The sequence below is a fragment of the Hyaena hyaena genome, unplaced genomic scaffold (assembly GCF_003009895.1).
Source record: "Hyaena hyaena isolate Hyena2069 unplaced genomic scaffold, ASM300989v1 scaffold_87, whole genome shotgun sequence".
NCBI lineage: Eukaryota > Metazoa > Chordata > Mammalia > Carnivora > Hyaenidae > Hyaena > Hyaena hyaena.
This window is the reverse complement of record NW_024080718.1, coordinates 513,865-541,388: the sequence shown is the minus strand read 5'-3', so window position 1 is coordinate 541,388 and position 27,524 is coordinate 513,865. Positions and strand designations below refer to the sequence as shown.

The following is a 27,524-nucleotide window of genomic DNA, read 5'->3' as shown; positions in this document are numbered from 1 at the left end:
AAGTTTTAATTTAAAATTAAAAAAAGATTAGGAAGCCTCAAATATTACTAAACAGGGATTGTTTATAGTCTCCTTTATTCCATTATCACCTCTATGCGTATGGTTATAGAGGATTTTTATATAGTCCTAGCTGTAAATTCTTTTACTACTCCTGTCTGTCAAAGCTACTCTGATACAGTCGTCACTTAGGCAACTGATTTTCCTAGTAGTCTGCCTTCAGCTCCTTTTCAACCAGATATGGATTGCATAACACATATGAAGATCTATCTATCTCCTCAGAATCCTTGCTTTGGATTGTGATTTTTTTTTTTGTGCCTTTTTATTTTCAAATAATAGTGTGTATTGTTCAAGCATGTAGTAACAATTTAACTGAGTTATTAGTGTAGATTAATGGATAGTACACCACTTTTGAAAGCAAGAGACTTAAAGTTTAATACTAGTTTTATTAACTAACAGTCTTCTGTGGAACAGTAAGCCTCTGAAATGCATTGTTAAAAAAATAATTCTATCCTCATGCACAGGTGTTGGGAATATAAATTGGTGCAGCTACTCTGGAAAACAGTATGGAGGTTCCTCAAAACACTAAAAATATAAGTACTAAATGATCCAATAATTCTATTTCTTGGTATTTATCCAAAGAAAATGAAAATAATAATCCAAAAAGATACATGCACTATAATTACTGCAGCATTATTTACAATACCAAGATAAGGAAGCAACCTAAATATCCATCATAGATGAATGGATAAAGAAGAGGTGATATGTATATAATGGAATGCGGCTTACCCAGAAAAAGAATGAAATCTTGTCATTTGTAACAATATGGATGGACTTAGAGGGTATTATCCTAAGTGAAGTAAGTCAAAGACAAATACCATATGATTTCACTTACGTGTGGAATCTTAAAAACAAAACAAATGAACAAACAAACAAATAACAACAAAAGGAGAAACTGACTCATAAATACAGAGAAGAAACTAGTGGTTGCTAGATGGGAAGAGGGTGGGGGGATGGGTAAAACATGTGAAGAGGATTAAGAGGTACAAATTTCCGGCTATAAAATAAATAAGTCATGGGGATGAAAAGAATGGCATAGGGAATATAGTTAATCGTATCGTAATAACTTTGTATGGTGACAGATGGTAACTGTACTTATTGTGGTAAGCATTTGATAATGCATATAATTGCTGAATCACTAATGTTGTACACCTGAAGCTAATATGTTAACTATATTTCAACCAAAGAATTTAAAAAGGGTTCTACAGTAAAAAATCTGTGATCAGATAAGCATTTTAAGAAGTGTTTCATATGGTGGCTTATTTGTCTCAGAGATATACAGTGCACGTGAGTATATTAAAGCCTCTGAGAAGTCTAGTAGTAAAGATTTACAATGAATTTGGTTTAACCAAGTATTTACTAAGCCTCTTTCAACCAAATAATCTATTTTTTTTTAACTATAATATTGTCTGGAATTAATAGGCCATAAAAAACCCTTTGGGGGGAAAAGCCCTTTGGAAAATACTGCTTTAACTGAAATCACCTAAATTTCCCTTAAGTCCATACTTACTAAGCTTACTAAGCTTTGTAAACTTCTAGAGCTATACTTGCTTTGAGCCAAAGACCAAGAAATTATATTTTGATTTAAATTTTTATCACTACTTAATTGTCTGATTGTCCAAGGATCCAAAAGTTCAGTCAAGAATGGTCTGCAATATTTTATACTTAAAAAAAAAATAATATGCATGTATCACATATTATGTGATACATAATAATAACATATATATGTTTTTTTAAAGTTTATTTATTTTGAGAGAGAGAAAGAGCACACAAATGGGGAAAGGGGAGGGAGGGAGGGAGAGAGAGAGAGAGAGAGAGAGAGAGAAAATCCTAAGCAGGCTCTACACCACCAGCACAGAGTCTGAGGTGGGGCTCAACCCAAGAACCATGAGATCATAAACTCAGCTAATGTCAAACACGTAACTGACTAAACCACCCAGGTGCCCTAATGCTTTAAACTTTTAAATGTAGTTATATTCAGTGTCTACAAACTGGTTTTATTAATTTTCTTTTCAAACTTTATTTATTAATTGCCTTCTATTTTTTTTTCAGGGGAGCATTATTTAACCTTTTGGTAATTTTAATTAGTGAACCTCAGATTCCAAAATCTTGTCCTGTGTTTGATACCCAGTTGGTGGCTGATTCAACTTTAGTTGAGATGTCTTTTGATGCTGAGGTAAGATGATGAGAATTTTGGGGTAGACTAAATATAATAGATAGGGGTGCTCTGGATTTCTGTTGTAGACTATGACATCGTAGAGTATATAAATGTAATTCAGAGTAAATATTTTGCCATTAACCTCAAAACTTAGACAGCTGTTCTGTCAATATTAATATATCCATTTTATATTTTTAAGTATGTAAACTAAGGAAAATAATCGTATTCAGCATGTATTGGATAAATCTGTTTATCTCTATATAAAATATTTATGTATATGTAATTCCATAGTAAGGTCCAGTGGTAAAAAAGCACTCTCATTAAGAGATTTTAGGGTTGACTCTCTTGCTTTAGTTTATCATCTCCTTAGCTATCTAAGTAGTGCAAACTCAGTGAGAATTACTTGTTTTTCTAAAGTTTTACTGAAACATTAGAAGTGTCAAACTACCTAGAAAGCACATATTCTGAGAGAGTAAATCGGTTTATTAGTTTATTTCAAGCAGAACAACACACAATTTTTTTAAAGGATGGGACATGGGGGTGCCTCAGTCAGTTGAGTGCCTGACTCTTGATTTCAGCTCAGGTCATGATCTCATGGTTTGTGGGATCAAGTCCCATGTCAGGGTCTGTGCTGACAGCATGGTTCTTGCTTGGGATTCTCTCTCTCCCTTTCTCTTGGTCCCTTCCCCGCTTGTGCTCTCTCTCCCTCCCTCTCAAATTAACTTAAAAAAAAAAAAGGATGGGGCATGATTTGATAGTTCTTGAACATACAGTTTTGTTTTAGAAAACTCTTACATTTAATACAAATCAAAACCACACTGAGATACCACCTCACGCCAGTCAGAGTGGCTAAAATGAGCAAATCAGAGAACTCTAGATGCTGGCGAGGATGTGGAGAAACGGGCACCCTCCTGCACTGTTGGTGGGAATGTAAACTGGTACAGCCCCTCTGGAAAACAGTGTGGAGGTTCCTCAGGAAACTAACAATAGAACTCCCTTATGACCCAGCAATAGCACTGCTAGGAATTTACCCAAGGGATACAGAAATGCTGAGGCATAGGAGCACATGTACCCCAATGTTCATAGCAGCACTCTCCACAATAGCTAAAACATGGAAAGAGCCTAAGTGTCCATCAACAGATGAATGGATCAAGAAGATGTGGTTTATCTATACCATGGAATACTACATGGCAATGAGAAACAATGAAATCTGGCCATGTGTAGCAACATGGATGGACCTTGAGGGTGTTATGCTGAGCGAAATAAGTCAGGCAGAGAAGGACAAATACCATATGTTTGCACGTATAGGAGGATTAGGAGGAACTTGACGGAGGACCAAGGGGGAGAAGAAGGGCGGAAATGGTGGGGGAAAGGGAGAGAGGCAAACCATGAGAGACTCTTGAATGCTGACAAAAACTGAGGGCTGATGGATGTGGGGGGGAGGGGGGGATGGGCATGAAGGAGGGCACTTTGGGGATGAGCACTGAGTGTTATGTAGAAACTAATTTGACAATAAACTATTTGTAAAAAAAAAAAAAAAAAAGAAAACTCTTACATTTATTCATTCACTCAATAAATATTTGTTGAAACTCTATTGTGAGCTAAACAGTGTGCTAGACTGTGGGGTACAAGCAAGAAGCAAAATAGATACAACCTCTGCCCTTATTAGTTTATCGTCTGGTTAGAGAGATAGATGTTAATTAAATATAACAAGAATATAATATGCATATATCTGAATAATATAGACTATATGGAGTGTCTATAATACCATTTTCAACAGTGGAGTAAGTGGATTAGGGATTAAAGAGTAGCATGGAAGCAAGATTCAGGCAAGGGTAAGAAGCTAGTGTGAGTGCAGGTGAGGAATGATATAGAGCAGAGGGAAGCTATCCTTGACCCCTGAAATGAGACTAGGCTTCTTTTTAGAGCCCTCCTAATTTCCCATTCTTTTCTTTCACAGCCCTTGCCTCAGTTAACAACTATGCATTTATTTATTTGATTGTTAGATTGTTGTTTGTTCTCCACTGTCTTCCATGAGAATACTGTCCATGTCCCTTTGCTACCCACTGTATCCTCAACACTTAGTACAGGGTCTGATGCATATTTGTTGAATAAATTAATGAAGAAAAGAGAAGGGATGGTAGTTGTAAAGAGGATAGATTCCAGAAATTTTGAGGAAATTGCATTGATAGGTTGATGTGAAAATAAATTGTGAGGATTAGATGAATTTTAGATTCTGGCTGGGGTGTCAAATAAGAATTAAAACAAGAAGAGTAGCTTCAAAAGGGAAATGATGAGGGGTGCCTGGGTGGCTTAGTCAGTTAAGTGTCTAACTTCAGCTCTGGTCATGAGCTCAAGGTTCATGGTCGAGCCCTGCTTCGGGCTCTGTGCTGACAGCTCAGAGCCTGGAGCCTGCTTTAGATTCTGTGTGTCCCTCTCTCTCTGCTCGTCCCCTGCTTGCGCTTTATCTCTCTCTGTTTCTCTCTCTCTCTCAAAAATAAACATTAAAAAAAATCTTTTTTAAAGGGGGGAAAATAATGAGCTTGGTTTTGGATTAGTCGACTGGATTGCCATTGGTATTTCCATATAAAAATATCTAGTGGGCAGAATAGATAGGTCTGAGTTTCCTGCTTTTGGACTTGGTGATCTTTTGCACCCACGCTATTCATGCAGATCATATAAATTTTGGTTCCAAGGTCTAACAGAGTGTGAAATTTCAAGCAAGAGCTCTTCCTTGCAAAGAATACTGTCAGGAAAAATGTGTTGGCCTTTAGGATGCCCACACAGTTCTCATGCACCAAGTGCTAAAAGAGAGCCTCACTAACTGGAATTCTTGAGAGGAAAAAAAAAGATCTCTAAGCCCTATATTTACCCATTTTAAAGAGGGAGTTGTAGTTCACATTGGGCATAAGGCTACATTTCTTAGAGAATCTCCCACCTTAATTCTAGGGAGCATATTTCAATACTCTTTAAAGGATGTAGGGTTGTTGATCTGAATGATTTTGCAAATCAAGTGTGCAGTTTTTTGTGTGTTAGTATTTTATCTTCTTTCCCTGATCCACTTTCTAAGAAATTATCCAATGTGTAGTCTTTTAAAAAATATTTTTTATTTGTGAGAGAGAAAGAGAGTAAGCATGAGTAGGGGAGCGGGGAGGGAGGGAGGGAGCGAGGGAGAGGGAGAGGGGGAGAGAGAGAGAGAGAGAGAGAATCTGAAGCAGGCTTCATGCCTTCAGTGCAGAACCCAATGCAGGGCTTGATCCCATGACCCTGGGATCATGACCTGAGCCAAAATCAAGAGTTGGCTCAATCAAGACTGAGTCACCAGACACCTCAAGTAATCTTTTTTATGAGAGCTTTTTTTTCTTTTGAGAATGACTGAACCAAACAGAATAGGAAAACTGACCACACTAATTATATTTTCAGTTAATCAAAAATTCTTTCATAAGTACCTAAAGGTAACCAGGAGAAATTACCATTTTCTGGCTCTGCCAATGATATTACATTGATTATTATTTAAAATTCTAGTTACAGAACCTTATCAAGGAATATATAGATGCAGCTACGGCACTTTTATATGAGATACTTCTTGTCTTTCAGCAGGTACAATATATACTTTTATTACACATATTATATTGTATGATTGCTATATATGTCATATGACTATTATATATATCTATGATTATATATCAAATGATTAACAATATACCTTTAATATACTTGTATTAGAGATGGTCTCCAAAATTGTCCGACTTAAATGATACTACCTTTGCTCTTAAGTATTCATCAGCTTATTTTCCTAAATACTGATTTTAATTTTTTTCTAAATACCAATTTTAAAGATTTCATCAATCAAGATAAAATGTATTTGAGAATGAATATCCTTTCACATACAACTTGAACTTCATGAATACCTTCTTAATTTCCTTGAGTCTTTTAGGGAAATCTTGGATTGGGACCAGCAGAGTTTGCTATTGGCTGGATGATGCCCTTCCTACAAAGTTGTCCTCCCTTTGTAAGTACCAAGGCACAAAAATGAAACCACCACTCACAGCTAATTAGACCGGTGCTCCCGTGCTTAATAATTAATAAAACACAAGTTTTCTCTATAAGTAGTCACATTTATAAAACAGAAGCAAAATGTAAATCTGATGATTTTATTATCGAAGATAAAGCATTTCTTACATTCGGAGCCTGAGTGCTTACAGTACTGAAGTGATATCTTTTTTTTTTAAGTTTTTAAAATATTTATTTATTTTGAAAGAGAGAGAGAGTGTGCACATGTGCGGGCATGAGTGGGGGAGGGGCAGAGAGAGAGGAAGACAGAGAATCCCAAGCAGGCTCTGTGCTCTCAGCATAGAGTCCAACAAGGGGCTCAATCCACCATGAGATCATTGCTTGAGCCAAAATCAAGAGTCGGATGCCTGACCAACTGGGCCACCTAGTTGCCCCTGAAATGATATCTTAAATATGATCTTTATTTAATGAAAAGCCGTAAAATATATTCTGTAGAAAATAGAATATATTAAAATATTGGCTGTATATGTAAGTGAAAAAAATGAACACATATCTTAAAAAAATTTTTTTGAATCTTTATGTTTGACAGAGAGAGAGAGACAGAGTGCACACAGGGGAGAGATACAGAGAGAGGGAGGCACAGAATCAGAAGCAGGCTCCAGGCTCTGCGCTGTCAGCACTGAGCCCAACACAGGGCTCGAACTCACAAGCTATGAGATCATGACCTGAGCCGAGGTCGGACGCCCAACCGACTGAGCCACCCAGGTGCCCCAAAATGAACATTTATCTTAAGCAGCAAGTAAGAGTTGGCGAGTATGAATTAACACTTGGGATCAGTGGGGAACTCTGTCTGGTCAGCCACCATCCTAGCCCATAGTATCACTGACTCCTTGATATCACAATCACATCTACATGGTCTGTCCTACCTTCCCACCAGACTAGTGGAAGGGATCTATTTAAAGAAATCTGATTATGTCATGGCTGGCTTTAAATCTCTCATGATAAAGAGATAGCATGGAGCACCTGGGTGGCTCAGTCAGTTAAGCCTCCAGATCTTAATTTCAGCTCAGGTCATGATTTCATGGTTGTGAAATTGAGCCCTGTGTCAGGCTCTATACTGTCAGTGCTTGGCATTCTCCCTCTCCCTCTCTCTCTGCCTCTCCCCTGCTTGCACATACTCTCTCTCTCTCAAAATAAATTAAAAAAAAAAACAACTAAACCTAGAGGCTCCTGGGTGGCTCAGTCAGTCAAGTGTCCCACTTCAGCTCAGATCATGATCTCAAGGTTTATGGGTTTGAGCCCCTATGTTGGGCTCTGTGCTGACAGCTTGGAGCCTGGAGCCTGTTTCAGATTTTGTGTCTCCCTCCCTCTGTCCCTTCCGTTCCCTGCTCAGGCTCTGTCTCTGTCTCTCTCTCAAAAAACAAACATTAAAAAAAAAGAGATGGTCTACAAGGCTCATCTAGTCCCTCACTCTCCCAATTATGGGGGCCTCTTACTCACTGCCCACCTTCAACACTTCCAAGTCTATCAGAGGACCTTCACTGTTCCTTCTGTCTGTCTGAAATGCTTTTCCCTCCTTTTCCCAGTGAGTTTACTCCTACTAATCCTTCAGGCTTCAGTGCTCTTTCCTGAACAGGCTTCGGGGGCAGGGGGTGATTTTCTCACCTCTGACTAGGTCAGATTCCCCATTATTGGCACATATAGTCATAGGTTGGTGTCTTCTTCCTTCCTTTCACGAGACTTGTTACTGTTGCAGTCGGCATTTGTTTGTTACTCTTTGGTTCTTTCCTGTGGTAGTTAGGAGTGCCCATGTATATTCTGGCTCTCTCTTCTTCCAGGCCCCTGGTAGGATTGTACTTCCCTCCTCACTAGAATTAGGTAGGTCTCTGTTCTTGCTTTGGCCAGTGGAATGTGAGCATAAGTAGCCTGTGTCACTTCTTGCCAGAAGGTTTCAGAGCAAGTTCATGCTTCTCCGCCTTCTCCTTTCCTTCTGGCATGGTGACTGGCATCGTCCTATATGGTCCTGAGTAACTACAGTGAACTGAAGTCCTTACCAACCCATAGGGGATATACAGTGTGAGCAAGTAATAAACCTTTGTTGTGTTCAGCAAAGCATCAATATTTTGCGAAATGTGTTACCACAGCATAACCTAGTGTATCAAGGCCGACATGATGTCATTCTCCTCAAAGAGTCTCCAAGTGCCATGAGGGTGGGAGCTATGTCTGTGGTGCTGGGCACATAATAGATCCCATAATCTCCTCCCATCTCCCCAAACTTAATTTTCCTTTGTTCATTCATATATTCATACATTCAATCAACATAAATTTAATTGGAGATCTCTTCAAAAAGCAGTAAACCTGCTAATGGAGGATTTGACAGGAGATATGTTCTCTTTCTGTTGACCTGAGGAGTGGTTCCCTCCTTTTCTGAATCTCTCCTGGGGAATCCAGATTGTCTTGCCAGATCCCACAGAAATCTGGTTAGGGCCAAAATAGTACAGCCAGCTGCCGTACACAGAGACTGAGCCCATGAACTTGGCTCCTCTAGCGGCACACAGATGCTAACTAGTCTCTGGCCTGCTTTGAGAAGTGTCAGAAAGTTCTAGTCATTGACAGCAACAGAAGCTCTTATGTGCAAGATGCAAGAGCCTTACTTTTTCTGTGCAGTGTCTGCAGACCCTCTCATCTGAACAGACGTGTGAAGTCAGGGTACTAAGGGCTCCAAGCCATAGGGAAGTTTCTTTATCAACTTCTAGGGTTGGTTCACCAAAGGAATGGAGTTGAGTATGAAGCCAGTCTGTGACCATCACGTATGCCAGGATGAAAGGGGGGCAAAAGAACCGCTAGTCTTGCTGAAAGCTTCAATATTAACCCAGTTCTATACGGGTAGAAGCAGGCCTTTTGAGAGAAACGTGCACGCAAGAAAACTGTTGTGATCATTGAATATACCCACATGTCAGTCAGCTCTGGATGCCTCACTTACTTGGTTAGAGCAAGATTGCAAAAGAAGCTGAAAGTTTAATCCCCAAATGGTCATTGCTTTGTTCTACGGCTCCAGACTCTCTCACCTCAATCTGTGTTTGCCTGACAGTATCAAGTCAATATGTGTGTAAACAGATCTGGAATGGGGAAAGCCCACTTCAAAAAAAAAATTTTTTTTTTATATTTTTGAGAGAAAACGAACACGGGACAGGGAAAGAGAGAGGGAGACGCAGAATCCAAAGCAGGCTCCAGGCTCTGAGCTGTCAGCACAGAGCCCAATGTGGGGCTTGAACCCACGAACTGTGAGATCATGACCTGAGCGGAAGTCAGATGCTTAATCCACTGAGCCACGCAGGTGCCCCAAGGGAAAACCCACTTCAAACCACCTGTTTTACTTAGGAAGGGCCAGAAGCAGCATCAATAGAAAAGGCAATACATTTATTGATACTAATTTAATGGGCATTCAAAGGGACCTGCTCGTTAGAGCCTGAAAGTATAGTAGTGTTTCTTTCTCACTAGTGTTCCTTTCTATTCTTATAGTAGCTTAACTGACCGAGCCACCCAGGCACCCCTTTTGTGTGTGTGTGTGTGTGTGTGTGTGTGTGTGTGTTTAAGTAATCTCTACACCCAACATGGGTCTTGAACTCATGATCTCAAGATCAAGAGTCACATGTTCTACAAACCAAGCCAGACAAACCAAGCCTCCTTGGAGGAGGCTTTCCCTCTCGGAAAAGATAGCATATTCTCAATGAAAACCCTAGCTAACAGTGACATCAACATCATTTGTTTGTGTCAAGCCTGGTTTTCCTAGCTTTCTCACTTAGCGTTTGTCAAGATGTTGTCTGTGGAACAAAGCCATTGGAATTGTTTATGGTAAGTACCTTGCGGCGGGGCTCAGGATTCCACATGTCTAGTGAGCTGCCTAGGTGATTTTTTACTATGTGTACTAAATTTTGAGAACCACCACCTTGGAGGAACCCTCTTTGAAAGTCCCAGGAAATTTATTTCCGTGGGCCATTTGTTCTTCACAGAAGAGAAGAGAGACTATCTTCCCTCCTGGGGGAGGCCACAGACCTTTCCAAGCTCCTCTTCTGTCCCCACTCTTGCTTCCAGTGTTCTTCTTTTACATTGGAACCAAATTTCCTTGATGGTCAGCATTGATTCCAATCCTGCTTGAGAGCAGCGATCAGTAAACCCAACTGGTGTACGGTCTGGTGTTCTCTGAGTACCACTTCAGTGAGAACAGTGCAGTATTGGTGTAAGGGAAGGGAGGACGTCAGCCTAGATGTCTAGGTGACGCTCCGGCTGAAACAGGTGCCTTATGGGTGGCATGCAGCCTACATTGTAACTGTTTTTTTTCTTGTTTAGATCACTTTCGTGGCCAGTATTGTGAAACAAGTGGTAAAGGGACTTGCAGCTTCATTTGGGCTGCTAAGTCCCAGCCAAGCCGTTCTGCTGTATCAGCAGTTTTCCATCCTCAAGAGCTGCCTGCAGTACAGCCAGACTTTAGCAGAGTATATTAGGAATGACTACAGAGAAGAATTCAGGTAAGGAAAGTCTGAATCTAATCTGCAGTCAGATCCACTCATTTCTGCAACATGGCCTGATACTTAGAAGATGGAAGTGATGGTGGGCAATTCTATTTTTGTTTTTAGTAATACTTCACTTTGATCCGTGGTAAAGTAGGATTTGGGGGAGCTCGTAAGCCATTGCCATTGGAAGTGTATTTCCAGGCTAGCAGAGACGAACAGAACGTCAAACTCTTTGAAGAGCTGTTTTTCACTTAGTCTTTGTTGTAGCCAACGCCTCACAGAAGCCGTCATGATTTTAACATGCTGTGAGTAATTAAGAGTAACAAACCCTACTGAAGGGGATGATAAATTAGGGATTGTGAATTTAAGGGACGCACTGGGAAAAAAGCAATTGATAAAGGAGAAACAATTAATGAGTGTGGTTATTACTGTCTGTTTTCTTTACCCCTCTCTCCCTCAGTAACAAAACAGAAAGGGAGAGCAGTAACAGACGCTAGTTTCATCAGCCGGCAGCTCGTTCTGCGCCTCAGGGGCTCCTACTTCTATTTATAGGCTGGCAGCCACTCAGCTCTGCATTAGCACCTATCAAGGAAAAAACCCAGCTTGTGTGTGACTGAAGATGAAAAGGGTACAGCAGGCACCGCTTTGCTACCAGTTTGGTTGCAGACCTGGAAGGATGTGAAGGCATACATTATGTTAGACTGGCTTTTTAAAACACTGCAGCCTGATTTGTGGACCCTGTTTTTTCTCCATGTGGTTTTACACCATAAGTCCCACTCTGGCTTCTATAAAATGGTTTTCCTTGGCCTGCTCTGAATTGGTCCACAAAACCTAATTTTTTCCTTTTTTTTTTTTTTAACATTTATTTATTTTTGAGAGAGACAGAATGCAGTCGGGGGAGGGGCAGAGAAAGAAGGAGACAGAATCTGAAGCCGGTTCCATGCTTCGGCTCTGAGCAGGGCCTGGTGCTTTGCTCAAACTCACAAACGATGAGATCCTGACCTGAGCAAAGTCGGAAGCTTAAAGAACTGAGCCACTCAGGTGCCCTCTCAGGTTTTTTTTTTTAAGGTATGGCATGTAATTCACCATTTTTCATACAGCATGAAATTCACCGTTCTGAAGTGTGCAATTCAGTGGCTTTCAATACATTTCACAATATTGTGCAACCATTACCACTAATTGCAGAATATTTTTTCTTTTTTTAAAAATGTATTTATTTCTAGGAGAGAGAGAGAGACAGCGTGAGCAGGGGAGGGTCAGAGAGAGAGGGAGATACAGACTCTGAAATAGGCTCCAGGCTCTGAGCTGGCAGTCAGCACAGAGCCCAACACAGGGCTCGAATCCACGAACCGCGAGATCATGACCTAAGCAAAAGTCGGACGCTTAACCGACTAAGCCACCCAGGCGCCCCTAATTGCAGAATATTTTCATCACCTCCAAAGAAACGTAGTACCCTTTAAGCAGTCACAGCCTATGCTCCCCTCCCCCCCAGATCCTGGCAACCCCTAATCTACTTTCTCTCTTTGTGGATGTGTCTGTTCTGGACATTCCACATCAACAGAATCATACAACATATGGCCTTTTGTGTCTGGCTTCTTTCACTTGGCATGATGTTTTCAAGGCGCATCCATGTTGTAGCATGTATCACACAGCCCAATTTTTAAATGATTAGTTATGCACATTTAAAAATCGGAACAGATGCCAAAATGGTGTCACATTCCTGCGTGACAAGAGTTGGCCAGAGGTCAGGAGCTGCTTCCCTCTTATATGCTTCATTAGTGTGCCACTGCCTCCTCTCTGCTCTTACCCCACCACACTCCTCCTAATTGGTTATCCGTGGGCATTTAGGCTTGTGATCCTTGTTGTAGTGACTTTCAATTTGCATGCATTAGACTCATCAGAGTAACTTAAGTAATACTGACACCCAGGTCTCACTGAGTGTTCATTTTGTCTGCAGTGGATCCTGGGTATTGACATTAAAAACAAACAAACAAACAAAAACCCCCCACCTCTCCCAGGTGATTCTTGTGCACCCAGGATTGAGAACCTATCTTTTAAGCCATCAGGGGAGGGCCAAAGGTTTTCTCACTTCTTTTTCTTCCCTTGGCCTTTCCTGAACTTTTACAGAGACCATGGGGTTGAATCCTGCTCTTCCCTCCTGAGTGGGGCCTCTGGGTCAGCACAACTTGACCCTTTCATTTCAAATTCCTGTGTGTTGCCTGAGGAAGCAAGATGCAAGATGCTCAGCACACACGGTGGTGAGGACAGCGCTGGCTTCCCTAGTAATGTCTTCAGAATGGAGACATTATTAATGAAATTCATTTCCTTTGCTGAAGTAAAGTGTCTCAGTCAGAGGAAAGGCACACAAAGCAGAGATGTTCTAGGTCACAAACAAGGGACATCACACCGCTGAGAATACTGGCTGAGTCTTATGGCTTAGACCCCCATATCCAACAGCCCTACACCCGTGAGTGTGTACACAGTGCTGTGAGCAATGTGAAAATTCTTGTTTTCAAAGCTATTTTGTTTCTTTTTATGATCTGCAGGTACTTTATTCACATGCCAGCCTTGGAAAAAAGGCTCCCATCGTGGTATCCTATTACCCAACCTACCACTCAGCTTTTTCATGAAGTTCTGAAATTGGTCGAACAGAAACAATGTGTGAAACGTTAATAAGAATCTAAAATGTTAATCAGGAGTCAACCTAATATTTATGAGAAAACTTTTTTGACTTATTTAATATCTGGCTCCCTTATAAACAGATTTTATTGAAATGTTCCATCAATAGCTATAAGAGAAGTCTTTAAATTGTTGTTTATCTGCCCCCAAGAAGCAACTTTAAATACAAGGACATACATAAAGTGGTGCTAAAAATGAGCTTTTCCAAAAAAAAGTTTCTAAAAATAGAAAACTATAAAGGAAACAGAAGCCCAAGGAGAGCCAATGTAGAAAGTGCAACCGGATGAGTTTTGTTGGTATAATAATGATGAGTGGTATGAAGCCACTGAAATACCCAGCGATAAACAGTGTAGAGTGGAAATTACAAAGTGATTGTGCGAGAAATGCTGAGCAAGTGTCCACCCCTGCTTCTCCACCTGTAAGAGTTCTAGTAAAGTAAGTATTCGCTGGAGAAAGAGCAGAAGAACACAGGCATAGCTCTAAGAAAAGTCAGTTCCTCATTTATCACGAGGGAGGAAGCTTGGGCTTTCGTCGATACAATTAAATGCATTCTGGTGCTCGGTTTCAGGCCCCCGTGGGCTAGTGTGAGCGGTCTATTCATATTCTCTGTGAAAGAGAAATTGTCTATAAGCAGTATGGCTCTCCCAACCATCTAAAAAATGTCTTCACTGTATCTTATGATAATAAACAAATCCAACAAAAATTTAACCTTGATATCACTGTGAGCTATTGAATTTGGGCTTCTAAGAACTTAGGAAGTGGGTCCTCTATTTGACTTATCATGCCGTGAAAGAGGATCTGGGAAAAACCCAAAGAAAGAGCTCCCAAGCCAGATTTGTCTGTGCTGTGAATTGGAGAGAGAATTAAACTCACTCAAGACATCTTATTACTGGTTGTGGCTAAGGTATTAACCAGCTATTTGACCTCAAACAAATCAGGTCTCCTTTCTGGGCCTCCTCTGCTATGTGGAAGGGTGAGATTAGATGTTCTCCAAGCTCTTGTGCCTCTAACATTCTCTGCCTGTGACAACACACTTCTTAAGACTCTGTGATGGGGTAGTGCATTTCTCTGCCATCCTGGCTCAATGGATGGTTTCACATTGATTCCAAATAATCCTGCGTTCTTTGGACCAAACATTTCTCTTTCAGCCGTCACCAACATCACTCCACAAAGCAGCCAAGGCTCTCAACTATCATCCATCAAAGACTACAAATCTTCTCGTTTCCAATCTGGAGTGGAGATGGGGGGAACAGAATGGTGTTTATGAATGTCCTGAGCTGTTAGATGAGGGATTGCTTCCAAAAGATGGTCAATCAGAAGAATGTGAAAAGATTCTTGGGACAAATGCAAGCAATATTTCAAACTAGACTAATGATGGACAGTGGGCTGACCCCTGGTGAATGGTGGAACCCACAGAATGACACCAAGAGGGTCAAAGCAGCTCTGCCTCAGCTTCTACACAATACCTTGGCTCTGGGCTGACAGCAGTGCTGGCTCTGCAGAGGGCTTGGGTTTCTCTCCTGCATGCCTTAGACAGGTGCTTGATGGGCTCCCTTCTCCCACTGTTCTCTTCTCTCTGAGAGTATACTTTATTTCATCTCTGGGAGCAAAAGCTCTGTCAGAATGCATCTGAATCTCTCCAAGTAGGACTACATCAGTGGAATTTTTGAAAGCTAATGGTTGAGTAATTTGTCATCTTGATTTTCTTATGACATTTGTCTATGCGTTTGCATAGTGTGGGAGGGGAAACAAAATTAATACATATTTTAAAGGCTTATGTTTCCACAGTTCTTTCCTATGGTGTTTTTTGCATTGTTGCTAAAGCCAAGAAAATCAGTAAAGAATCCATCTCTGTAAGTAATCAGACACATTTGGGGTGCCTGAGTGGCTCAATAGGTTAAGAAGCTGACTTCGGCTCAGGTCATGATCTCACGATCCATGGGTCTGAGCCCCGCATCCGGCTCTGTGCTGACAGCTCAGAGCCTGGAGCCTGCTTCAGATTCTGTGTCTCCCTCTCTCTCTGCCCCTCCCCTGCTCATTCACTGTTTCTCTCTGTCTTTGAAAAAGAAATAAACATTAAATTTTTTTTAAAAAAGTAATCAGACACATTAGGTTGATTAAATATTGACTTCAGCTACAAAGTAATTACCTGTAGGAAGTCAAATTGTAGAAAAATTTTCAATATGGAAATCACACATATAACTTTTTACAATACAAAGGATCACCAAAAAGCAAGCACATATAGCTAGTTTTCAGGCTGGGCTCAAGATTCTAGACTCTGACCACTTCTATAATACAGGCATTGCCATTTATCACCTGCACTGAGAGTAAACCCACAGTAATCAGCTCTACTGTTTTACACACACACACACACACACACACACACACAATAGGGGGAAGAGCATGGGTTTTGAGGCCAAAATGGTTGAGTTTAAATCTCAGCTCTGCACACGTTTTGGACATTGGGAAGTTACTTAACATCTCTAAGCTTCAGTCAAAACAAAGATAATACAACCTATCCCATTGGGTTGTTAGGAGATTTTAATGCAAAAATGTTGTAATGCAACATATCATGGTATGTGGCATGTAGTAAGGATTTGGTACATAGTATTTATTATTATTATTACCATTGCTATTACTAAAATAACACTGAAGCTGGCTGAGAACTTACAGATTAATAAGTACTGGCCCTTAAAAAAATAAGTACTGGCTTTATTTTTTTTGCACAAATGCAGGGAGTAGCTACTATACTAGCTACTATGCTCAGAGAGCCCCTGATCAATATAGCATCGAAGAACAGATTCATTTGGTTATTTCTTAAATATTTATTTATTTATCTATTTATTTTGCAAGAATGAGAGAGAAAGAGGAAGTGCAAGTTGGGGAGGGATAGAGAGAAAGAAAGAGAGAGAATCCCAAGCAGGCTCTGTGCTGCTAGAGTAGAGCCCAACGTGGGATTCCAACTCACTAACTGTGAGATCATGACCTGAGCCAAGATCAAGAGTCAGACACTTAACCGACTGAGCCACCCTGGTGCCTCAGAGTCATTTGCTTATTAAATAAAAAATTTGATTTTCCATTAGTGGGAGTGTGATTTAATTGCCCAGTGACTATTTCTGTTGCTTACCACCAGGAATAGTTGACTCTAACTGACACTATCAGTGCAAGAGCTATGTGGGAAATATTCTTCCCACAGGTAGACAGAGAGCTTTTTAATTACATAAACTTTTTCAGCCTTTGACTTAAACAACTAAGTACTAATGGATCAAACTGATAATACTGTATTTATAGAGTTCCTAATTGATTTACACATAGTGTTCATTTTACTGAAATCTAGATAATCTAGAAACTGTAAAGAGGGAAAAGCTTGAAGTCCCTATAATTGATGACATATTTTACATGTTTCCAAATTGCATCCCACTCACAGATAGCAATACTTTTAATAGTGTATAGGAATGCCTGACAGTACAGTAATAGATGTGCTTTGAGGCATTTGATAAAAGTGGTCAAAGTTTGCTGACTGGTGATAAGCTCCAACCTGTGACATTATATATTCTTTCTCTGAGGTTAGACTCACTTGTTTTATATTTAACATATTCGTAGCATAGAGAGGTTCAGTGATAATTATGGAAGGGAATATGGAAATTTCTTTAAGAAATTAATTGAATGGCAATTTTGGAGAAACTTTTAATAGTATTAACTATCTGATTTCTTTTTGTTCAGTGTATCTACTTGTAAAATGCAGTGCTGGTTTGTAAGGTCCACTTGGACTTTGGTCTCTCTAGAAGACAGGCAGTCAGCATTCTCCATCCAGTCAGACCAAGCACTCTTGTATCTGCATATCTGTGTGTATGAGGTCTGAGGCTTTCCTCATTTGGAAGGCAGCATGACTCCTTGGCTAGAGATCTTGGTAGTATGACTTTGTGGCTTAAAGTTCAGATGCTATGTCAGAAAGACCATGTTTTCATTCCCTCTTGTCTACTTCCTTGTCCCCCTCCCTTTGTTACGTTAGTTAACCTCTTTCAGAACTCCCATTTTATCAACTGTAAGATAACAAAAAGCCTACCTTAAGGGTTTTTGTGAATATTTATTCATTTATATATAAACACATAATTCTATGGCTACTATATACTGGGACAAACCATACGGCATTGCCATTTCAAATTCAAAATTGTTGATATCCACAATTTCATATGGTTCAAACGAAAAGCCTTCAATAAATTGTAGCTATTATCCTAATAGAAATACTAACTGGCTTGATGAACTTAGACTTTAAATACTTACCATTTATTCTAATTTCCCAGATAGTAGGACACTTTGTTATAACCTGGCTTATTTTTGCAGCTTGGATAAACCTCAAGCTATCTAGTTCAATTGCTAATTATTAAGCAAGCATAACATACTTAAACATGTTCAAATTAAATTTTATATTTTCTTCTTGCATCACCCCAAATAAAAAATCTGTTCTTCTACCAGCCTTCTCCTCAGTGAATGGTACTTCATTCATCCCACTGCTCACAAGAGAAACTTGAGAAACCGCTGTGTTTTTTTCTTTCTTTTCATTCACCTAATGCAGCCTATCAGCAATGCTTATTGGAAATGCCGTCAAAATAAATTTGGAATCTATGGACTTCCCAGAATTACAGCTTTCACCCTGTCCAAGCCTCCAGCACCTACTGCAACAGCCTCTTTATTTAGTCTCCCTGTTTTCAACCTTGAACCCTACAATCCTTTCTCTAAGAGTGATCTTTTGAACAAGAGAATCAACACATTTATGATTTAAAACCTTCCTATTACCCAGGAAGAAATCCAAAGTCCTTAATAACTTTTAGGGCCCTTCACGACCTGGCCTCTGACTAATTCTGTGACCTAACCCAATTGCTTTCCTCACTTTCTATTCCTCAAACACACTGGCTTCTGTGGCGTTCCTTTAAAACCCCGAGTCCTTTCAAGCCCTAGAAACTTGCCCTAGCAAATCCTTTTCCCCCAGGTCTTCAAGTGTTACTTCAAAGAGGGCTTCTCTGATCACCTCTCCAAAGTAGCCTCCTACCCACCTACATCACATCGCAATGTATTTGTTTACCTGGGTATTTTTGCAATGTAAGAATTTAACAATGTAAGCTCGGTGAGGGTCTGGCCTTCATTTGTCCTGTTCAATATGATGACCCAGCAACTGGAGTGGTGCCCAGCACAGTGTCTCTTCTGCATTGAGTGAAGGAATGGACTCAGGGAATGGGCGAAGGAGGCCACAGAGAAGGGAGCAGCCCCAGCCCCAGTGCTCGCCTCCCAGCAAACTCATGAGAGACCCCGAGTGAGGCCTATACAAGACTACCGGGCCAATCCACAGTGTTGTGACATACAATAAAAGACTGAATTTTTTCTCCAGATTTATAGAAGTGTAATTGAGAAAACTGTAAGATATTTACGAACGTACCATGTGATTTCCCTTCACCCATCCATCATCTCACATGGTCACCTTTTGGTTTTTTTTTTTGTTTTTTTTTGTTTTTAAATGTTTGTTTATTTCTAGGAGACAGAGAGAGAGACAGCGTGAGCAGGGGAGGGTCAGAGAGAGAGGGAGTCACAGACTGAAATAGGCTCCAGGCTCTGAGCTGGCAGTCAGCACAGAGCCCGACGCGGGGCTCGAACCCACGAACTGTGAGATCATGACCTAAGTGAAAGTCGGACGCTTAACCAACTAAGCCACCCAGGCACCCCGGTCACCTTTTGTTTTTTAATTTTTTTTACTGTTTATTATTTTTGAGAGAGAGAGCGAGCAAGCACATGTGCGGGGAGGAGAAGAGAGAGGGAGACACAGAATCAGAAACAAGCTCCAGGCTGTCAGCAAAGAACCCGACGCGGGGCTCAAACCCACAAACAGGGACATCATGACCTGAGCCGAGGTCGGACGCTTAACCAACTGAACCACCCAGGCGCCCCCATATTCACCTTTTTAAATGAAAATATTTAAGTTCTAATTTCTTAGCAAGTTTCAATTATATAATATAGTATTATCAGCTATGGTCACAATGTTATACATTAGATTCTCAAACCTTCTTCATCTTACAACTAAAAGTTTGTAAGGGGCACCTGGGTGGCTCAGAGCCTGGAGCCTACTTCAGATTCTGTGTCTCCCTCTCTCTCTGCTCCTCCCCCACTCTCTCTCTCTCAAAAATAAAAATTAAAAAAAATTAAAAATAAAGTTTGTACCCTTGAAAATTTGGAGAGGTAGCAACCTCTCCCTATCTCTCCTTCTCCCTAGACCCAAGCAAGCACTTTCTACTCTGTTTCTATGAGCTCAACTTTGTTTTGTTTTGTTTTTAAATAAAGGGTTGTTCTAAGCTTCTGAGCTTTGGGCTGTTTTTTTGTTAATTTATTTTGTCACACTCGAAGTATTTTATTTTTGTACTTAATAGAAACATTATTTTCAAATAGGATACATGATGCAGATAAAAACCTAAATACAAATATTTAGGAAGTATTAAGTACCCTACCTATTCTCACTAATCTTCATTTGATATTAATCATTAATTAATCTAATCCTTGCTCTTTTACCAAAATTCAACAGAAAAATAACCAAGCTCACCTTCACAGGAAAGAACTCGTATATATTTCCAATGCTTCCTGCTTTCGTTTCCTTTCCTTACCTACAAGAATAATAAAGAGGAAAAAATTCATATCACAGTGTGGTGTTGCTGGTATGTATAAAAAACCCTTGACAGCCATCAGCAGTTTCCCTGCTGGCCATCTTCATCTTCTAAGTCTTTCCTACTCCCCGCCCTTCCCCCACCACCAAGTGGTTTACTAAACAGCAATAGATAAAACAATCAAGAATGTTTCCATTTATTATAAGTAAAATTATACATCATGTCAATGTTAGGGTAATTCCAAATGAAATAATGTACCACGGTCAGGTACTCTAACTAGCTGAAGTGTTTCACTTCTCTGTATGTTCCTGCTATTTTTTCCTACTTTGTTAAAATCATAAATTTTCCTAATTGTTACTATAAATGGATTACATAATCTTCTGAACAGTTCTTTTAGTTCCTTTATCTTACTTAAGAATTTCTTAATGTTTATTTATTTTTGAGAGAGAGAAAGTAGGGGAGGGGAAGAGAAAGAGAGAGAGGAGGCACAGAATCAGAAATAGGCTCCAGGCTCTAAATTGTCAGCACAGAGCCTGACATGGGGCTCAAATCCACAAACTGTGAGATCATGACCTGAGCTTAAGTCTGATGCTTAACCTACTGAGCCACCCAGGAGGCCCTCTTCTAGTCCCTTGAAAATGGGATTTGTATCTGTCTAGACAGAGCACGGTCCACATCGTCCCTGTCTCTTACTTTGGAATCACACAGTACAAATAAGAGCTAACTGCTTAAGTGCTGCTGGTATGACACACACCAAGTGCCTTGACATTGAGTCTTCCCTCAACCCTTCCTCTCCCAGAAGGGACTGGTGAGGGGAAGTTGTCAAGCATGGAGGAGACAAGGTGTTTGAAGGTTTAGTGGTTTGATATCAGAGACTTCTGGCTTCTAGGTCTGGGGAAACCTTGGGTCAAAGCATTTTCTTTTCTTTCCATTTTTTCTAGTCGGCTTTTCCTTCCTTGTTGCCTTCTACTTGGAAGATGACTCTGACCCTGAAGAACTAAGAGGAGCTCTGGGTGGGGCAAAAGAAAAGGAAGGAAGATTATTTACCCCAAGATTTGGAAAGAACCAAAGAGGACCTCTAAGTTTCCGTCTAGGGGGCCCATTCCGCTGAAGGCCCCAGGAGGGGTAGGAGTTTCAGAGCACAAGTTATGCCTATAAGTAAAGATGTGGGAATTACCGAAGCACTAACTCACTTCCCTCCTCTTTCTACTTCTGAAAGTGATGGGGACAGAGCAGTAGTGGTGTTAACAGTGACTGTGGAGATGCTGATCCGTTTAGCCATCAAGGAGGGCAGTGAAGGAAGGCAAAGAAGGTTGTAGACCAAGTGGCATAGAACCACCGTGGGGTTTTGGGGGCTATCCTGCAGTAACTGCCATTGTTTATAACAGTTTCTACAAGGAAATTGTTTAATCTGCTGCACCGCTGACCTACAAATGAATCTACATTTATAAAGGGAGTATTTTGCTTCTATTAGCAACTTTAACCACCAGAGGGCATAGTTGGGTTAGAAGGACAAAGCTCTAAGCTGGAGAATGGACTCTTAAACTTTTAAAATTCCTGTGGACCTTCAAAATTAAATTATTTTTTGTTGTCATGCTTCTTTAATATGTACTAACATAAATCTAGTTGTATGAAAGCTCCTTATGCTCTTATTAAATCAACACAAATTTATTTATTACTTTTTTAATGTTTACTTTTGAGAGAGAGAAACAGAGCACAAGTAGGGGAGGAGCAGAGACAGAGGGGGAGACAGAATCCAAAGCAGGCTCCAGGCTCCCAGCTCTCAGCACACAGCCCAACACGGGGCTCAAATTCACAAACTGAAAGATCATGACCCAAGCTGAAGTTGAACACTTAACCAACTGAGCCACCCAGGCGCCCCAAAGCAACACAAACTTATGAATGAAAAGTTTATAAAATTAAATACACATTAATATTGTTAATGTAATGCATGGCATTTTGCTGAAACTCCAAATCCTCTTGCAAAATGAATACAGTACACTATAAAACGTAGTATCCTGCTATCACATTTTACTCTTCTCTTTCAGAGCTACTACACGTCTTTATTTACAGGCCATGCTGTCCCTTAACTTGGCTTGGCTTGAACATTTCCTTACCTGGAGTGAAATCTGCCTCTGTTCTCTTTCTGACCAGGGACAATTAAAGTTTTCCCACTTAGGGACAAACAATGGATAAGTGTAAACAATGCAAACACAGGCATTTCATTGAAATGAAAACTAAACTTCAAATTCTCTAAGAAACCCCACAGACTTTCAAGTTGCAAACTAGTCCCCTCCCCTGGGAGGAAAAACAACAAAAAAAGCCAAAAACAAAAAAACTAGTCCCCAGTTTGAAAGGGTCTGCTATAGAGGATAAGGGGCTCAGAATGTTTCAACTATGGCAACTAAACATCATGGTTTCCCTGGGTGGTTTATGCTTTTCTTCCTAGTACCCCCATTTCATTTATAAAAGTGTCCTCATTTGGATGATAAAGTGTAGGTTATATACCCGGGTTATAAGCTAGTCCTTTCACGGAGTTTTAAGATCAGCAAAGACCTGTGCCTTAGCAGTAGGATTAGGAAACAAAAGACGCTAAAGCCGTATACAGAAGTTTCACAGGCTTCTCCCAGAGGCCAGTATGAGTGAAGCTTTGAGGGTTCAATCAAACTGTAGACACGTTCTGATCTCCTTTTGTGACTCACAGGTCTCAGGGGTTCCCCCTACTCCCTACCCTCCCAAAACACCGCCTTAAAATTTAAGCAAGCTAGAAGAAAGGAAATAAAGTGAAGGATTTCATCACACTTGGGATCCTCTCTATTTGAGAGCATATAAGGTCATTTTAAGGTAGGAGGAGCAAAACTTTTCAAAGAGTCACATTTACTCAGACAAGCTGGAAGACAGGACAGGAGTTTTGTAACTGTATGACATAATTTGGCTAACACTGTGCATTGGACTTGCTATACAAAACGATTCCTTACTGCCGAGTCTCAAGACCAAATTCAGTTGCCAATGTGACTTCAGATGGTTCAGTGTTAACAATAATGAAAAGATGCCAGGAGCACCTGGGTGGCTCAGCTGGTTAAGTGTCAGACTCTTGACTTCAGCTCCAGTCTTGGTCTCAGGGTCGTGAGTTCAAACCCCATGTTGGGCTCCGCACTGGCACTGGGAGCGAAGCCTACAAAGGAAGGGAGGGAGTGAGGGAGGAAGAAAGAAATGCCACGAAAAAGTGAATTTTAAGGAGACCAAGAAACGTTTCTCTGAAACATAGAGTATGCTGTGTGTGTGTGTGTGTGTGTGTGTGTGGTGGACCAGATCCAAGAACCAGGGAGGTCCACAAACGGAAATTTGCTGAGACTGTTCTGTTGAAGCGACGCTGACGAGAGCATCCCAGCAAGCTGGAGTCCTCATGCTTTTAGAATGTGACTATCACCAGCATTATTTCATACTCAACCAAGCCCCAACTGGGACAACTTGTCATAATGGACAAGACGGGCAGAGAGGGAAGAAAGCACTATCTGTCTCTGGCCTATGTGCCAGGGGCATTCAATGTGGGGGAAATGACTTGAGTGGACTGTTCGAAGGTTTAAGGGGCTCCACATGATTTCCACGGATCTTGTCCCAGAGAGAAATAAATTCAATAAGCATCTTTTCTGGGTTAGTTGGGTACTTAGGACATACAAAAATAAATAAAACTGGGTCCCTGTTCTAACAAGCTAAGTTTTCTAAGCTAAATTATTTAAATACATTCTTCAAAATTTTTGCCTTATCATCTGTATTTTTAGTTATTCAATAATTTTCTATGATCTCTACCTACTTTAGCCATGTCCTAAAGGATTATCTGGGAAATCATGGAGTTGGTTGATCTAGACATATATATTTTAAATACTTGTGTGTACATAGAATTCTAATGTACATTCTTGTTTATTTTTTTTACAATTTTTTTCATTTTTACTTTTTCAGAGAGAGAGAGTGAGTGCAAGCAGGGGAGGGGCAGAGGGTGAGGAAGGGAGAGAACCCCAAGCAGGTTCCATGCCCAATGCAGAGCCCCACATGGGGCTCGATCCTATGACAGTGAGATCATGGCCTGAGCTGAAATCAAGAGTCAGACAATCAACTGAGCCAGCCAGGTGCCCATCTAATGTACACTTTCAAATAAACACAATTTTTGGGGTGCTTGGGTGGCTCAGTTAAGCACCTGATTTTGGCTCAGGTCATAATCTCACAGTTTGTGGGTTCAAGCCCTGCATCAGGCTCTGTGCTGACAGCTCAGAGCCTGGCACCTGCTTCAGATTCTTTGTCTTCCTCTCTCTGCCCCTCCCCTGTTCTCACTCTGTCTCTTTCTCTCTTTCAAAAATAAATAAACATTAAAAAAAAACCTCACAATTTAAAAAATTTTAAATGTCTTTTCTTTAAACTACCTAAAATAATCTTTGTACCCCTCCATGAGAATGATAATAGTAAGGTATACTCAAAATATTTTATAAGGGGAGAACAGGTCACGTGATAGACATGCAAAGAAAAATGTTACAGGAAATCAAAAGAGTTTAAATTTAATTGGGTGCATCAAGGAGGTCAACTTAGAAGAGTTTGTATTTGAGGAGGTTATAAAAATATCTAAGGCTATAATTTTTCTTAACACTACAGAACATGGAAAATGATAAGGCTTGACAAAGCTCGGTGGTTGGTGAGTGCATAGATATTCCTATATCATTCTCTTTATTTTTCTGTATGCTTGAAACATTTCACAGTAACAAAAATAGAGTGTGTTTGGAATTTTGAGAAGAGAAAAAGCATTCCACGTAGAAGAGAAATAAGAATGAGCATAGAATCCTGAAATTCAGGCTGGGTTGTCTGTTTCAAAGTGCTGGAAGACAAGGTTGGAACAATCAGATGCTGTCAGATCATGCCGGATCCTGGTTAAATGGTCCTAAAAATCTGTAGATGTGGGAAACCCCTAGAGGTTTCTAATGAACAATATACGATCAGAATGGCAGATTAGGAATAGAACTTTAGGAGAAATTTGTAAGATGGGGAGAGCCTAGATTTGGAAGGATATAATAATGATTCACGTAAAAATATGGTTATCTATCTAGGTTCCATAATATCCTGATTTGTTTCCTTATTTTGCTAGCATGCATTCCATTTTTATTAAGGAAAAAAAAAGTCATGGGCTCCTGGCTGGCTCTGTTGGTAGAGCATGTGACTCCTGATCTCCATGTTGGGCGTGGAGCTTAGGAAAGGAAAGAAGAAAGAGGAAGGGAGGAAGGAAGGAAGGAAAGGAAGGAACCTATTCCCACCAGACATACTTCCTCCTTCCTACCCCCGATCCTTTGTAGTTGAATCCAATTATATTGTAGACAGGGTTGGTAAACTTTCTCTATGAATGGTCAGATAGTAAATATTTTAGGCTTTGCAGGCCACATGGTCTCTGTCGTAACTGCTTCGTTGTAGTGAGAAAAGCAGCCGTAGACAATACATAATGAATGAGTTTGGCTACATTCCAATAAAACTTTATTTACAGAGACTGAAATTTAAATTTCAGAAAATTTTCATGTATCATGAAGTATTTTTCTCAACATTTAAAAAATGTACAAATCATTCTTAGTTTTAGACTATATAAAAATTGGCTGCAGATTAGAGTAATGCAAAAGAAAACCACAATGAGATACCGCTTCTCACCCCCTAGGCAGCTATTATAAAAAAGATGGATAATAGCAATTGTTGGCAAAATTGAAACCCTCACACATTACTGGTAAGAATGTAAAATATCACAGCTGCCTTCGAAAACAGTCTGGCAGTTCCTCAAACAGTTAAAGAGAGAGTTACCATATGATCTGGCAATTCTACTCCTAGGTATTCACACACCCAAGAGAAATGAAAACATATATCCACACAAAATACTGTATACAAATGTCCATGGCAGCATTATTCATAACCAAAATGTGGAGGCATCCATATAATAAATTATTTGGCAATAATAGGAAATGAAGTATTGATGTGCTACAACTCGGATGAATCCTGAAAACATGCTAAGTGGAAGAAACCAGGCATAAAAGACCACATATTGTATGATTTCACTTACAGGGAATGTCAGAATAGGCAAATATATAAAGACAAAAAGTAGATTAGTGATTAATTACATTTAGGGGAGACAGGGGGAATGACTGCTCACGGGTATGGCATTTTTGGGGGGTATGATGAAAATGTTATAAAATTAATTGTGGAGACAGATGCACAGCTGAGGAAATATATTAAAAACCACTGAACTGTATACTTTTTAAAAAAATTAATTAAAAAATTTTTAACGTTTATTTATTTTTGAGAGACAGAGAGAGAAAGAGCATGAGCAGGGGAGGGGCAGAGATAGAGGGAGACACAGAATCTGAAGCAGGCTCCAGGCTCTGAGCTGTTAGCACAGGGCCCGATGTGGGGCTCGAACTCATGGACCAGGAGATCATGACCTGAGCTGAAGATGGACGCTTAACCGACTGAGCCATCTGGGCGCCCCTGAACTGTACACTTTAAAAGAATTATATGGTACGTGAATTATACCTCCATAAAGCTGTTAAAGAATAAACGGTAACAGGCTACAGACTACTTGGTTCTGCATGTGGAATTGTGACAACCTCTGCTATAGATACCAGATAAACTGGTTCCTTTCAGGAGCTTACTAGTGGATACAGCTACTTAAATCTGGAAAATTCAATTTAGAAGAGCTGGAAGATGACCAATCAGATAGGCTTTTGTTGTTGGGGCTTGCTGGGGAGGGGAGCTCCATGTCTTACAGATGTGTGATACAAGCAATGACGAACTCCCATCAACTCAGTGGTTTGGAATTCAATCCAGGGCCAGCCCACATGCTCAGAGATACCCAGACTCATGTTATTTCCAGTATTGAGCTCTTGCAGAGACACAGGCTGTGAAGATCTTCCTTGGTCCCAGCCAAGCTTCTCAGGGAAGCAATCGTTTTGTCCATCTCTCTTCTCTTAAACCAGCTGGCTAGTTAGCTGAAATTCCTCAACTTCCCATGGTTGAAAAAAAACCTTCATCTCATTGCCTCTTTGAAGAGGTGATGAAAACATTTAATCTAAATTTTTCTTTTTACTTAAAAAAAATTTTTTTTAATAAAGGGGGCACCTAGGAGTGCCTGGGTCAGAAGTTAAGCTTCTGACTCTTGGTTTCCACTCAGGTCATGATCTCATGGTTTGTGAGTTTGAGTCTCACATCAGGCTCTTGACTAACAATAGGGAGCCTGCTTTGGATTCTGTCTCTCCCTTTCTCTCTGCCCCTCTCCTGCTTGCTCTCTCTGTTTTTCTCTCAAAATAAATAAATAAATAAACTTAAAAAAAGGTAGGAGGCACCTAGCTGGGTCAGTTGGTGAAGCATGCACTCTTCAACTTGGAATTGTACGTTTGAGTCCCATGTTGGATGTAGAGATTACTTAAAAAATAAAAC

The 27,524-nt window shown here is 40.3% G+C and overlaps 2 protein-coding genes across 15 annotated transcripts in view; one reads left to right on the top strand and one right to left on the bottom strand.

Moving 5' to 3' along the window:
• Positions 1 to 27,524, bottom strand: part of XPOT (exportin for tRNA) — a 163,577-nt gene that overhangs the window by 116,865 nt on the left and 19,188 nt on the right. For all 3 annotated transcript variants that reach the window (XM_039234300.1, XM_039234301.1, XM_039234303.1), the window contains exon 2: positions 20,009 to 20,069. The gene's annotated coding sequence lies outside the window, so the exon portion shown is untranslated. The remainder of the gene's footprint in view (positions 1 to 20,008; positions 20,070 to 27,524) is intronic.
• Positions 1 to 27,524, top strand: part of CUNH12orf56 (chromosome unknown C12orf56 homolog) — a 106,206-nt gene that overhangs the window by 73,996 nt on the left and 4,686 nt on the right. For 5 of the 12 annotated variants that reach the window (XM_039234310.1, XM_039234318.1, XM_039234309.1 and 2 more), the window contains 6 exons: positions 2,110 to 2,233; positions 5,741 to 5,815; positions 6,153 to 6,227; positions 10,580 to 10,758; positions 20,017 to 20,120; positions 21,011 to 21,250. In XM_039234310.1, the coding sequence (XP_039090241.1) occupies positions 2,110 to 2,233; positions 5,741 to 5,815; positions 6,153 to 6,227; positions 10,580 to 10,758; positions 20,017 to 20,120; positions 21,011 to 21,180 (727 nt within the window). In that variant the 3' untranslated portion in view covers positions 21,181 to 21,250. The other 7 variants (XM_039234314.1, XM_039234315.1, XM_039234316.1 and 4 more) reach the window with 6 other exon arrangements.